This window comes from Brienomyrus brachyistius, chromosome 6 (genome assembly GCF_023856365.1).
Source record: "Brienomyrus brachyistius isolate T26 chromosome 6, BBRACH_0.4, whole genome shotgun sequence".
Lineage (NCBI taxonomy): Eukaryota > Metazoa > Chordata > Actinopteri > Osteoglossiformes > Mormyridae > Brienomyrus > Brienomyrus brachyistius.
The window spans coordinates 10,720,423-10,734,863 of NC_064538.1; the positions used below are offsets into that span (position 1 = coordinate 10,720,423).

Consider the following 14,441-nt stretch of genomic DNA (forward strand, 5'->3'; position numbering starts at 1 on the left):
GAGAACCACACTGGTGAACCATCTGGTGTGACACTTCCCTCATGATGGAGTTCCAAACCGCATTGGTTTTCTGATTGAAGGGGGCACATATAGGTCTTGACGAGTCTTTTTGATAAAGAGGTAGGTGCCCGTCCAGTAATGGACCTGTAAACCAGCCCCGAGGTTTGGAACTTGATGCGAGGGCCGATAGGGAGCCGGTGAAGAGAGGCAAGGAGAGGTGTGATATTAGAACACTTGGGCTGTGTTATGGGCTCTGGGCATATTGCAGGTGGGAAAAGATGTGACGACCCTCTTCTGGCGCCAAAACAAAAAAAGAGGCTTTATTTATGGACAGGATTTGAAGTACAGAACACTGAGAATCACACAAAATAAAAGACCATGAGGGGTTAGAAAACTGTAACAGAACTACATACTAAGGAGGGCAACACAGGGAACAGGAATACAAGGGCCAAGAATACACCATGACAGTACAATGGCAGACTGAAGCACAGAGTGAGGAAAAGCATTTAAATACATGCAGGGAAAACAAGGAACAGGTGTAATCTAATCAATGAACCAATCAAGGGAGACACAGGAGCAACGAGAAACAGATGAACACACTCTAAGAACCAAGAACACACAGGACTAAGAGAATTAACACACACTAAAGACTAAGAATCTACTGTAAGGACTAGGGGACATACCACCAGGAGAAACTAGAAACAAGAATACACAGAAATAATCACAATAAACCTTGTGAAACTCTAGAATAAGAAAACAGCAAATAAACACTACGGAATAAAAATCTCAAGCCATCCTCAAACCCACGAAAAACCCAAAAAAACAGAAGCACCCGTCAGGCACAAATGGTCCGACAGGCCTGACGCTAACAGGCTGACTGAATACCAGACATGCTGTCACGTGGTCCAATAGCACAAGCGGGTCGACCTGCCAGTAGAGTTGCAATAGTGAAGTTGTGAGGTAACAAGTGCCTGGACTAGAAGCTGAGCTGCATACTGAGACTGAAAAGGCCTGATCTTCCTCATGTTATACAGCATAAATCTGCAAGATCAGGAGAGCACTGCCGTGTGCTCAGCAAAGGACAGCTGGTTGTCCGTCATTAGCCCTAGGTTCCTGGCCGACCATGTTGGAGATGGTATGGACGAGCCAAGCTGAACAGTGATGTCATGGTGGATGGTGGGGCTGGCAGGAAGGACAAGAAGCTCAGTCTTGGAGAGATTAAGCTGGAGGTGATGGTCCCTCATACGGATTGTGATGTCGGCCAGGCACGCAGAGATCCGAGCAGAGGCCATGGTGTCATCAGGAGAGAAGGTCAAGCAGACATGGATGTTATTGGCGGAGTAGTGGTAGGAGAAGTTACGGATGATCTAATTTAAAGAGGTAATGAAGTATCAATATTTTAAAGAATTTAAGCTTCTTTTTGATTCTGGTTTTGCTCGATTACGTTTATGCTCAGAAAACATTATTTAAAGTACATTTAAATTCGAATTATATTCACTGTGGATTAATGGATAGCAGGGGTATCCACCCCTAGGAAATACATAGCAACTGCTAATGCTGCCCCACATTAATGTAATATTAATGATTTTATTTTCTAAAGGGAACCATGGAAGAGACAAGGTGTGGCACAGCCACCCCCATCAATATAACTGCCACCTAATGGCCACCCCAATCACAATTTTCTGCAGATCTTGATGGTGGGCAGCCCTATTGCTTCACAACTTCAGGTTTAGGCCTTTGAATCCTGTGGTGTGTGTGGAGCTTGTGTTTCCTCCAGCTGTCCTAAGGGATGCAGATAGATGAGATTGTCTATAGTATGTGACTGTTTGTCCTACAACGGACTGGCGCGATCTTCCCTGTCTTGGCTGGGAAAACCTCTAGCTGTCTATATTGGATAAGCCACAGGAATTGGATAGATAGATAAATTGTATTAACTCATCGTGATACATTTTGCACTAAAATAACTATAGGACTCATTGTTTTAAAAATGCTCTACAGCATCCATCCATCATCCATCCATACATCCATTGTCTGCCGCTTGTCCTGGGTGGGGTCACCCTGTCTCCATCCATCTCCTCCAGCTCCTCCAAGGGAATACCAAGGCGTTCTCAGGCCAGCTGAGAGACATAATCTCCCCAGCGTGTGCTGGGTCTACCTCAGGGCCTCCTCCCAGCTAGACATGCCCGAAGTAGCTTCTCAGGGAGCCGTCCAGGAGGCATCCTAGGTAGATGCCTGACATACCTCAACTGGTTCCTTTCAAAACAGTAGTGGTTTTCAAACTGTGGTACGTGTACCATCAGTGGTACTCCAGGTGCTCCAGGCGGTAGGCGAGATGATGATAATAATAGTTATTTATTGCCGTGATTCAGGTCACTGCAATTATTTCACCCACATGATACTTGGCTACTTTGGTTTGAGCTTAAGTGGTACTTGGTCCAAAATGTTTGAAAACCACTGCTCTACAGCTAACAAAAATATAGATGCAGAAAAATTAAGAGACCGTTCTATATTTTTAAACAAATCTACATTTTTAAATCCTGGTTTAATCCTGATTCTGCTGGCAGAAGGTTACACTGAGCAGTAGGTTGCTTCTTGGTTCAATATTAAGTATTAAGTAGTATTAATACTAAGACAGTAGTACACAAGAATAAGGTGAAGCGGGACACACTGGGCATGATCAGAAACCAGTCTGGCAGAGAGCAGAAGTGACTTTCTAATGCCAGAGATACCATACAAAGAAATAGCATTGATTCAGTTATGCTGAACTGGACCTTATAGAGCTGTGGGTCAGCTAAGCAACACATGGCACACACTTCAAAGTGAGCAATACTTGAAATGTGTTAAAGAGGGGTGGTGGTCAGGAGAGTGTGGGTTATAAAGGAAATTTAGGGATATTCAGAGCAATGATTACATGGAGGGGGGCGGCATGGTTGTGCAGTGGTTAGCACTGTTGCCTCACACCTCTGGGACCCGGGTTCGAGTCTCCGCCTGGGTCACATGTGTGCGGAGTTTGCATGTTCTCCCCATGTCGTCGTAGGGTTTCCTCCGGGTACTCCGGTTTCCCCCCACAGTCCAAAAACATGCTCAGGCTGATTGGAGTTGCTAAATTGCCCGTAGGTGTGCATGTGTGAGTGAATGGTGTGTGAGTGTGCCCTGCGATGGGCTGGCCCCCCATCCTGGGTTGTTCCCTGCCTCGTGCCCATTGCGTCCAGGATAGGCTCCGGACCCCCGCGACCCAGTAGGATAAGCAATTTGGAAAATGGATGGATGGATGGATGGATTACATGGAGCAGCTGGAGTTATTCAGGGATGCCCCCTGTGTATTTAAAGCAAGGAGATCTTTTTTCATTACTCATTGGTTGGCGAAAATGAGAGAAATAGAGAAAAAAGTTTGTGATAAGTGTGAAATGGACAGAAAAAATCTAGAATGGGTAATATGTAAAAAATACAAAATATTAGGTGCAATTCCATCAGCACTCATTGGGCAGACCGGGATAGGCAGATAGAAGACAGATGGTTGGTTGGATGTACGGATGGAAAAATTGGACAAATTATTCACAATTAAATGGAAAGGGATTGGTTTGTAATAGCAATAAGTCCAGAACTTAATATAAAATTTGCTATTAAACCATCATTTGCAGCTTTACCATATTAATGGCATGAACATTACACATTAGTTAAGATGTTTGTACCCATAACAGGCCACTAAAAGCTTTACTGGCATTTTATTGCAGGGATTCATAAAATAAAATATAAGAAAAAAATGAAATGCACAGATTTCGCAGCTCCCTTTGCCATCTGTTCTCTTAGTATCTAACACTTCCTGTTCACTCTGTCTGCTCGCCCTCTTGGGATTACTGTAAACAGTGTCTCATCATTCAGTACTCTGTGTGTAACTCACACACATCATACAGTAAATAAAAATTGTGTTATTAATGTAATTTATGTACATATAACAGAGCACACTCAAGGCTTATTGATAAAGGTTAACTGTGTCTTGTGAAATTCCCACGTTTCCAAATCTGTTATCAGTCTCCGGTTCACACACACTGGTTGTCTCCTCAAACAAATTACATCATAATCATTAGTTGCCATAGATCTAGATACACTGTCACGCAGATATTTTATAACACATAAGAGAGGGATTTTGGTTTCACTCAACAAGAACCACATGCAGAATAATATATCAGCTATGTTGGTGGTCTGAAATTCACAAAGCAGTACCTGCTGACTGAACAACAAAGAGGTTTCAAAATGATTTTTGCGATGTATTCTCTGCCTGGCAGTGTTCACAGGGAAAGGGGAACATGGTTATGAGGTCTGAACTCACAATAGAAGATGATGATTGTATGATCAATTGGCTAACAGGCTAGCAGTCCAAATTTTGTTATAAAGCTACAGTTTGTTAACCAAAACAAACAGAATGTCTGTCAATTTGATTTCAGTTATTTCAACTTATTAAAAAGGAAATGATTGGACATTTCCATCAGTATGATGTTCTTGCTCTAGATGCTGCCTTCCTGGCATCGTTCAAGCCACTAGCAAAAAGCTCAGGGAAAGACTGATGCATTTTTATGTCACATTGTGATTGTTGGTATCACCATTAATGAATCATATAATATGAAATAATTCAGGCTTTACTAATAACATGCTATTTATTACTCTGCAGTTCCTCGGCATCACATAATTCCAAAATGCCTGAAGAGCCTGTAGTTTCACTTTGCCTCAGAATTTAACGGAAATCTGTTAAATGGCTCTACTGCCACAAATGTGATATTCAGAAGAACAACTAGAGGCTTTTCTCCATTAGTGGTAATAATGAGTTTGGTCTTCTGCCTTCCTTCATGCTCCCTGATAGATTTGGCATGGATTACGATTCAGATATGGCCCTGTGTAGATGATCTGTGCAACAAACTGTGAATGGTGAATGGTGTATGGGAGTCAGGCCAGCCAGAGAGAATAAGATCGGGCCAAGTGTTGGGGGGACTGAACAATGACTGAAAGATTCCTCACAGGAGAGCCTTCCACTCCCAAGAAATTAACGTTCAGATAAGGACTGGCACTCCTTGCCGGCTAATTTAACTAAAACTCAAGAAAAGGTCTATGAGGCTGGGAGGGTCTGGATAGATGGGGGCCACGAGTAAAAAGCATGAGACTGAAGGCCAGATCTATGAGGAGCTAGAGGGACAAGGACATTGGTCAGTTGGGCTTTTGCCTCAGGAGTCGACAATCGGAAATCTAGCCAAACACAGCCAGTGTTGTGTTCTTTCTCTGCTGTATCCCTGGTGTTTTTTACAGATACTGTAATCATCCTCAGCATGTGTTAGCTGGAGCTGGCCAGACTGGGAACAGGAGGTCTTTTGTGATGGATTTTAGCTTATATTGCCTAAAGAAGATGGGGGGGGGCAGTTAACAGTTGGTTAAAGAAATGCCTGTTTCTCGCGTTTTGTTTTTTATGTTGTGTGAACCATGGGGTTGCCACTGCATACGTGCAGTGCAGTATGCAGACGGGAACAAAAGGTTCAGTTACTGTGTGTCTAAGCATCAGAACAGCTGGGATGTGGTGTGATTGCTGGTAAACCCAGCATTTCAAAAGGAGCCACATAATACAGCCTCTACAGCAGGGGCCCAGATTCCATCAGCAACACAAAGCCAAGGTCCACTGCATCCAATAAAATTTGCTGCCTTGACGGTTAAATTTCCCAACAATGGGGGAGGGGCGGGTTCCTGACAGTAAACTTTGCTAGGGTGGTCGATCGCTGAGCGCATAGTCTAGTGCCGTTGGTTGGTAAGCCAGGTGGGGACCTTTGAGCTAGAGTTCACAAGCCTGAAAATAGTGCAATAAACAAAACAGACCCAAAATCGTGACGTATGCCAAAAAGGACAGGGGTCAGGGGCACCCTCATTAACAGGAAGGCTACAAGTGCAAAATGAACAGCTCTGTACAACAGCAGCCTCTCTGAATGCACATCTTGCTGTATTTATCATCGTCTTTGATCACTGTCCTTCAGGACGTAGAAGAAAAGGTTACTGCTGTTATGCTACTTAGCTAACTTTTTCCCTTGCAGCATTTCAGGTTAAGTATTTTCATCAAGGGAAATAGAGCAAGACTGTTCTTCTGACGTGAGCCAGCAACAGCCCATGCCCTTACCTACAAAGCTTCCTGCTGAGTTTAAATTGAAAAAAGAGCCTTTGGGGAAATGCATTCAGTTCCTGCATGTTTTATTAGCTTAGCTAAGAAAACCATTTGTTCGTTGGGAGGTTTTCCACACTGAAATATGTACTGTCCAGCAAGCCTGCTGGTTTATGAGTTTCTTTGTTGCTGGGCAGTATGAATCTGTCCCTTTGAGGGTAAGCAATATGTCTTGTATGGATTCCAAATCTCATACTGGAAACTGTGAAATCCGTTCCCTTTCCCAAGCAGGAAAAGTGTGTGTTAAAGCTGTTGTCTTAACAGCTATTTTGAATTCTGTCCCTGTCTGTGGGAAGGAATGAAGTAAAGACTTGATATTGTGGTAAAGCATCATGAAATTCATCTATACAGTACCTATTTACAGTATATACATACACACACTGTCACAGAGCAACTGAGCAGGCATGGGAAAGGAAAGTCCAAACGGTCCAAAAGCAGGGTTATTTAGACAGACTAAGGGAACAAGGGAGGATACGGACAACACAGGGAACCACAGACAACACAGGGAACCACAGACAACAAAGGGAACCACAGACAACACAGGGAACCACAGACAACACAGGGAACCACAGACAACAGCGTCTATACTGGCTAAAGCAACAAAACACAACAAATGTTCGATCTACCTGCCTGGGCAGAAGCCTTCACATATAAAGAGCAGGACAAAGGTGCAACACATGAGGGCAATCAAGGCAGGGTGATCACCAAATAAGGCACTACACACACACACACACACACACACACACACTAGTGTAGGTAATCCAAATACAAACAAAGTTGGCAGATTTTCCAGCAAAATAATATTTAATGAATCTAACGTCAAAAACAATGTACCCCATTGGTCATAGTTAGCACTGATGCGACTAACTTTGCATTGAGAGACAAGAGGAAGTTTTTCTTTCTGGGACTGATGCATCATTTTTGAGGAACATCATTCCAAAGACTAGCTTCTATCTATTGCTCCAGGACTCTGACAGTGCAAGACTGACAGATCTGATGTGTCTTTTTTTTCTTTGCCCTTTTCTGTATCACAACGTATGACAGAGAGGGACGCTAATCCCATCACTGAAATTAATCAGGTTTATCCAGTTTCATAAGACTCACATATCTCGAAGGACTCCAGCTCCTTTCAGTTCTTCGTTCACCTTCAAAAATGTCTTACAGTAGTGACAATGGGGGTATTAAGCATTTGCACTTACGGGCTGAAAGCAACTCCTTTATCTGGGTCTTTCTGGACCTTGTGAAATACTTGACATTTATCTGGGGAAAAAGCTCTCCCACATCACTGATCCATCTTTAGTTCAAGCACTGAAAATGCACATATTCCATATCAGAATTTGTTTTGAAATTTTGAACTTGTTTTGAACCAGGTTCACTTGATTCCCCTCATAAATTTCCAACATTTACAATGGACAATTTTGTAATATATTTGGTAAAAACCAAATCCATGGTTAAAAAAAAAATAGTAGAGGTCAGGCGTGGGAGAATAATGGTCTGGAAATGAAATGTATTGCAACCTAGATGGCTTACCATTATTAAAGGGGACGCAAATTCCGCTTTCACATAGAACTCTGCAGGGGTTTGCTACACCAAGGTCTAAGCTGATGTGGAAAAGAATCAGGCAACAGGATCCAAAATATAACGGTAATTCAACATGAGAATAGTTTATGAACAAAATACAGATATTTTGGACTGGCCAGGTCAATATCCAGATCTAAATTGAACAGAGAAAGCCAGAAATTTGCAGTTTGTGTTTGTAGAACCAGATGTAGCACTGGGATCTGCTAATGACAATAGAGGTACTCCGCACTAAAGACCTTTCCTACGGCTATGTCGTTAAGCGGACCTGTCGATAAGCGAGGTGCCGCTCCTTAATGAAATGATCGTGCATTTTAACCATTATATGCTATTTGCATTTCATTTGGGAAATCAAGGTTAAAATGCAGGGCAATTTCTCGTCATATAAGTTAAAATGAACATAAAATACATGCGCATTTGTGCTGTTACCACAATCTATTGCCGCACATATAGCTTTTAAAGTTGAATTCGTATACTTGCGTAACGGTTATGTACATCCCTGTTTATAAGTGTTTATACAGTACTGCACTGTACAGTGTAGTAAACAGCGGAAATCAGCTCTGATATACAATACTCAGGTTTGCAGACTGTGAATACAGGTAATTGTTTTTATTTATTCTGAATAATGAAAAGGGCTAGGAAACTCCAGTTTGATGACTTTGTTCTAATTTCCATAATTGCTTGACGCTGAGACGCCGTGCAGAAGTGCTTGTACAGCATACAATACCGACTGGTCGGAGAGCTGACCTGTGACCATAAGCCCGGGAGGTCGCTAAACATGTAGGTCGTTAAGTGAGGAGTGTCTGTACATATGTTTTCATATTGTTTTTCATTGATCCTGCATAGAACAAGCAGGCATAGAAAATGGATGAATGGGTGTACTTGTATATCCAGAAGGTTTTGCATTGCTGTCCACTGCTTAATTAATTTGTTATGTCTGTTGTTTGTCAGCTATAGTTACAGTCTAACATATTTTGCAACAACGTCATGGTAAACCAGCGTTCAAAAGGTCTCTAAGCCACACCCTACGTGAAATGTTAGCGCCCCCTAGAGATTAGACTGTGATTTATGGCCACTTTAAATTCAAAATTTTCCAGTAAGTTGTTTTAAACCATTTTAAGGTGTCAGAACACCGCAGACAATCGATAATGGCACGCACACTATTTATATCATACAAAGCCCAATTTATGGAATTTTTAATGGTAAATGTAAAGAAGGAAAGGTGAACAGGAAAATCATTGATAGATTTTAATATAACGACAATGCAATAATATCCTGCCACTAAAATTGTTAGAAAAATATGTAAGAAATACTACGTGCGGCCTTTTATTGCCGACCGTTATTACAGGACAATGCCTCTGTTACTATACCGTGAAAAACAAAGCCCATGCTCAACATTCCACACATGCGCGTTATTAACCCAACTTTCTAAATCGTGACGTATTCAAGCTAAAGATGGCGGCTCTGAGAAATTTCTCTGTATGTTTGCGCCTAAAAACCGGACCCCTGAGGGCTGGGTTTTTCAGAGAGGTCTGCAAACCAATTCTGTCACCTGAGAGGCGATATGCCATTAACACGGCAGTGAATAGTGAGTACAGTTTCTGTACTTTCCGTTTAAGGACGGATGTATCTTTCCCTACCCTCCGTTAGCTATTGGCTCTACAGCTAGCAGTGGAGGTCAGACATATGTGCATGTGCTGATAGAAACCTTAGGCGTAAATATTCCCCTTCACTAGTATATAATTTCTCTAAATTTAATCTAGAAGTTTCACTATGGTTCACTTATTTCGTTAATTTCTGTTGAATATCCGTATTTAAAAGTATTGTAAAGTTTTATAAATGGTTAAAATTATAACTTTAATAACGACATTTAGCTACTTTTTAGACGTTATATTATTCGTGCTGAGAAATAGTGATTATTCTCTGCGTTTATTTTGCAGTTAAGATTGAACGGCGGAGATCTGCGTGGTTTTCACAAGCACGTGGATTGTGTAATCAGGGCAAAACAACACGAATCAGTTCTTTTATGGCGTTTATGTATCCCAGGCACAAGTCCCTAACCTACTGCTGTTGAATTATACGGTTTAGACGAGGCTCCTCATTTGACCGAAGTCTTTGGCACTTTATACATTGTAAAGGTTTAGTTTTTCCACATCGTGGGTCAACCAGATATTGATATATTTATGATATTTTCATGTTTCTTTCTTTAGACCTACATTTTAAACTCGATGAGCGGACGGCACACAGTAGCTTGGATCTCTTCAAGAAGGACACGGGTGTCATCTACCGTATTCTCGGTTTGGACCCAAGCCTGGTTATGGATAACCCAGAACGGTTCCGGGACTGGGCTGTAGTGTTTGGAGATTGCCAGGTCACAAGTGGGCGCCACTACTGGGAGGTGACTGTGCGCAAATCCGAGGAGTTCAGGTTGGGGGTTGCTGAAGCAGGAATGGCAAGGGATGAGTGTGTTGGCACCAACAGCAGCTCCTGGGTCTTTGCTTACTCTCAGCGGAAGTGGTACTTCATGAGTACCAATAAGATGGTGCCTTTGTCGGGTGTGGGCAAGCCCGATCGTGTGGGTCTATTGTTGGATTATGGGCTGGGCCTGCTGGGACTGGTAGATGTCCATAAGCCCCAGGTGATTCACTCAATTCGGGCTCAGTTTAGGGCTCCCCTTTGCCCTGCATTCGCACTTTGGGATGGAGAGTTACTCACACACTCTGGTTTGGAGGTTCCACAGGGTCTGGACTGATGGCAGGGCGCTTTCCAATGAAATGGGCCAGCATTGCAACGGGACTCCGTATGGGATGAGAAAAATAAGAAGAGAATGTATATTGTGACTACCTTGGCAGTGTGAAATGGACAGATACACGAGTGGCATTACAGTGTTGTTACAAGCTCCCCACAAAGCAAATATCAGCCCCAGGACAAGGGGTCAAGCTTGGTTCAGAAAATTAACTCACCCTGCATAAATTGGCAATTGAGTACACAGCAACTGAAATTCTGAGTGCTTATCAGGTTCGGATGTTGAGAGTATTTACTTAAATGCCTTCAGCCAGTTCAAGTCATTGTCGTGCCAGAAAGTGTAAAATGTTTAAACAAATTAAAAACATTTAAAACTACATTATAGGTGTTGCCTTAGGCTAGTATTCAGGGTTGAAAATTAAGAAAGTGATGTTTTGTGTTGTAAAATCAAAATGAAGGCAATATTAAGAATGTGGAATCTTTCTTGGACCTGATAAAATGGTTTAATATAAACAACTGTACTTTACAGTGTGGTCTTTATATTGAAATAGTGTTTTTGCATGCATTACTTCTGGTTTATTACAGTGAAGGCTTTGCCGTTTATAAAAAATACAAGTGAAAATGGATATTCTCTTTCGGAATAATTTCGAGCCACCAAATAATGTAATCAAAGTGTCTTTATAGACAACTGCAGACAGAATAAAATTATGTAATATAATAGGAACAAATGTAGAGGTGGAAAGTTCAAAGCGAAAGAGATATTTGTGTACCTTTTAGTTGCACAGGAAAAACAACACTGCAGCTACTCATACCTGAATAAGCTCTCTTGGGCTAATGGTCGGTAATCTTTGCCAACCAAATTGCCCACTTTCTCTCTTTGTTCTTTTTATACTTACTGCAGCTGTGCGGATCAAATTCAGTCTTCAGTCAGCAGATTATTTAAATATATTGCTACATAGCTATTTTAGGTGGTGTGAACTTGACAATACCTGTGTGGAATTCAACCAGTGGTGAGTCCATTGAAATGCAGATGAAACCAGTGAAATTAAATTGCTAGGAAGAAGGCTTTCTGTGAGTTAGGCGATCATTAAAAATAGAATAAAAAATGATTGATTTAGATGGGGTCCATAAGCCAGGATTTATCTGTTTAATAATGTTAAAGGAGCTCTATCCTGGAGCCTCACAAGGGTATGAAAGGGACGCATTGCTCTTGACACTCGTGACTCTAAAATAATACAGAAACAGTCAATATGCTTTCTTAGCTTTAAGACCTTCATAAAATCTTAAGCTGAACCCACTACCCTTTGCTTGAAAGCAGCAAGGTTCAGTTTATATATAAGGACAGAAAGGGCAACTACTGGTTACTGTCTCACTTGCATTGTGATAACATTTCTGGACTCCCACTGCACCTTGGCTCACATTGCCAATGTGATGTTAATTTGTCTTGCTACGGAGACTAAAATGTGCTGTATTTTTCTGGCACTCATTTCGACTTTGACTGGCAACCTCATAGAGAGTCAACCTCTCCTGGATTTTGAAATTGATGAAAAATTGCAAACTGTTACTGAGGAAAACCTTGTGGGTCACCTGGCCAAGTTGCTGGTGAGATTTTTTTTCCTTCTCAGATACATAATGGGAGGTAGCATGGTGGTGCAGTGGTTAGCACTGTTGCCTCACACCTCTGGGACCCGGGTTCGAGTCTCCGCCTGGGTTACGTGTGTGGAGTTTGGTACACACTACCCATTGTCTGCTGTTTTTACTTAGAACTCCAAATTTCTTATGAGAAAAAAAGATCTTATCTTCAACATTATTATACTTTAGTGTAGATGTATCTTATGGGAAGATAATTAGCAGAAGTCATCTCTCCAGTGTTCTAATTGTATGACTGGTCAATGCATGAACAGCACAATAACAGAAACCAAGTATTTTAGGACCGTGAAAATCAATGAAATTCTGAAGTAAGAGAGCATATCCTGACTCTCCTCCAGTCATTTTTCCAAAAATCTTCAAGCCATGATCCTGGACGTTCTATGTCCCACCAGGCAAAGAGGTCAGTCCCATGCAGCCCATAGCTTATGGTAAATTCCATGGTCATAGAAAGCACTTGTGAAACATGATAGCAGTTGTTGGCAATATAACTTAATGTCGTCTTGTGAGTGAATGACCTTAGTGACAAGAGTGTCACTAGGGATTTCTGAAACATTTACTTTGGGGACCTGACATAGATTAAAATGAATGAGAACGGTGTTTAAGCTGATTATGAACGTTTATTTGGAACGGATAAACAGCGTTTTAGAGGGTTAAAAGCCCCCGCTTAGTGATGTAAGGTTGGCTGTTTGAATGCTTCTTTGCCATTTGTATCCATGTCCGTACGTGAATCAATGGCTACTGTGAACGGCGATGGACTCCACCCGCAGTTTTCGCAAATGGTGATGCCGCAAAGGTTTGGGAAAAAGTAACACGGTTTTCAAACCCACATAAAGTCCATCCATTACGTTTATTTTACTCGAGACTGGTGGAAGGCAGGCAAGCAGCAAATTATCATACTTCGTATAACATTCAACTTGCACTTCCAATAAAGCTTAAAAATTACATGCTAATGTAGACTTGTTTTTTTTTTGTATTGAATTGTTTCTTCCGGAATTGTGGTACGATATCACAGAGCACGATGTACACTAACTTCCCTTAAAACCGTCAGATTTGCCTGAATAACAAATGATACACATATTCATTGTCAGTATTTTTATTCATAGTCTTACAGTAAATGTTTTAAATTGTTACTTTTCAGCAAATAAAAATGGTGCTTCTCTTAGTATTCAACCCCTGGCCGCTCCAGATGAGAGAGGAAAGATGCAAAGATGGAGTTCATTTCCTTACCTAGTTGTCCTACACTTGGCCTCCATCTGTGATAACCTCAGTTTGAAGGAAAGGAGGGAAAAGAAGACTAAAGAGCAAATTTAAGCGGTGAAGTAATCGAATGTCCTGGATGAAATATCATTCTTGCTGATCACCATGCAAATATATAACATGGAATAGGGTACCTTGTGTGTAATAAGCTGTATGTGGATAAGTGTTTTAGGGGAAAAGAGGAAGGGTTTGGAGCCGCATCTGCTAGTGTGTTACTGCAAGTCTCTTAAGGGACGTCTTCCCACTCACCACTGACAGCACGATGCTGCAGACCCAGCATATTGTCTGTATTCCTGAGATGACTAATGACCCAAAAGTCATTTGTCCTTCCAGCATCCACTTATCCAGTTCCAGATCACAAGGGGCCTTCAGCCTATCCCAGACAGCACCGGGCACATCCCGCGTGGGGCGCCAGTCTGTCATAGGATACTCATTTTTCACGCTGGGAAATTTTGGAGATGTCAGTTTGCCGAACTGCATACAAACCCAGCACATCGTGACAAGAAAATACAAACTGCACATACAGTCTGGGGGTAAGATTCAATACCCAGTTCCTAGACGTTTGAGGCAATACTGCTACTATCAATTGGCTGGTCTGGAATTTTAAAGCCTGATATATAATTGTATGTGACTCTGGCCATTTGTTCAGAACAAAGATTTCTGTAATCAACATTTTTTTCTCGATTTTGTGCACAGAGGGACAGGGATAGGGGCAGGTAGGGCAGGCAATGACCTGGGGCGCCGAGCTGGGAGGGGGCCCCTGAGGGCAGCCAATTACATAGTACATTGCAATGACAAATCTGTTTCATTTGTGTACTCTGTTTTTCACAAGTGAAAATAAATATCTTCTGTTTATTAAATTATCTTTGTTGACATTATGAATTTACACTTCAGAGTAGAATAAAGGTAACAAATTTTACAAGGGACAGGCGAGTTGGAGGGGCCCTTGGAGTTCTTTTCCTAGGGCCCCCAGAGTCTTTAGAATCACCCCTGTGATTGTGCCCATGACTGTTATGAT

At 41.8% G+C, this 14,441-nt stretch overlaps 1 protein-coding gene across 1 annotated transcript; it reads left to right on the plus strand.

Moving 5' to 3' along the window:
• Nucleotides 1-9,207: 9,207 nt before the first annotated feature.
• On the plus strand, nucleotides 9,208-13,110 carry spryd4 (SPRY domain containing 4). The gene is made up of 2 exons (XM_049017915.1): nucleotides 9,208-9,359; nucleotides 9,982-13,110. The coding sequence occupies exons 1-2, from the start codon at nucleotides 9,227-9,229 to the stop codon at nucleotides 10,521-10,523; spliced, it is 675 nt and encodes a 224-aa protein (XP_048873872.1). The 5' UTR covers nucleotides 9,208-9,226; the 3' UTR covers nucleotides 10,524-13,110.
• The last annotated feature ends 1,331 nt before the right edge of the window (nucleotides 13,111-14,441 follow it).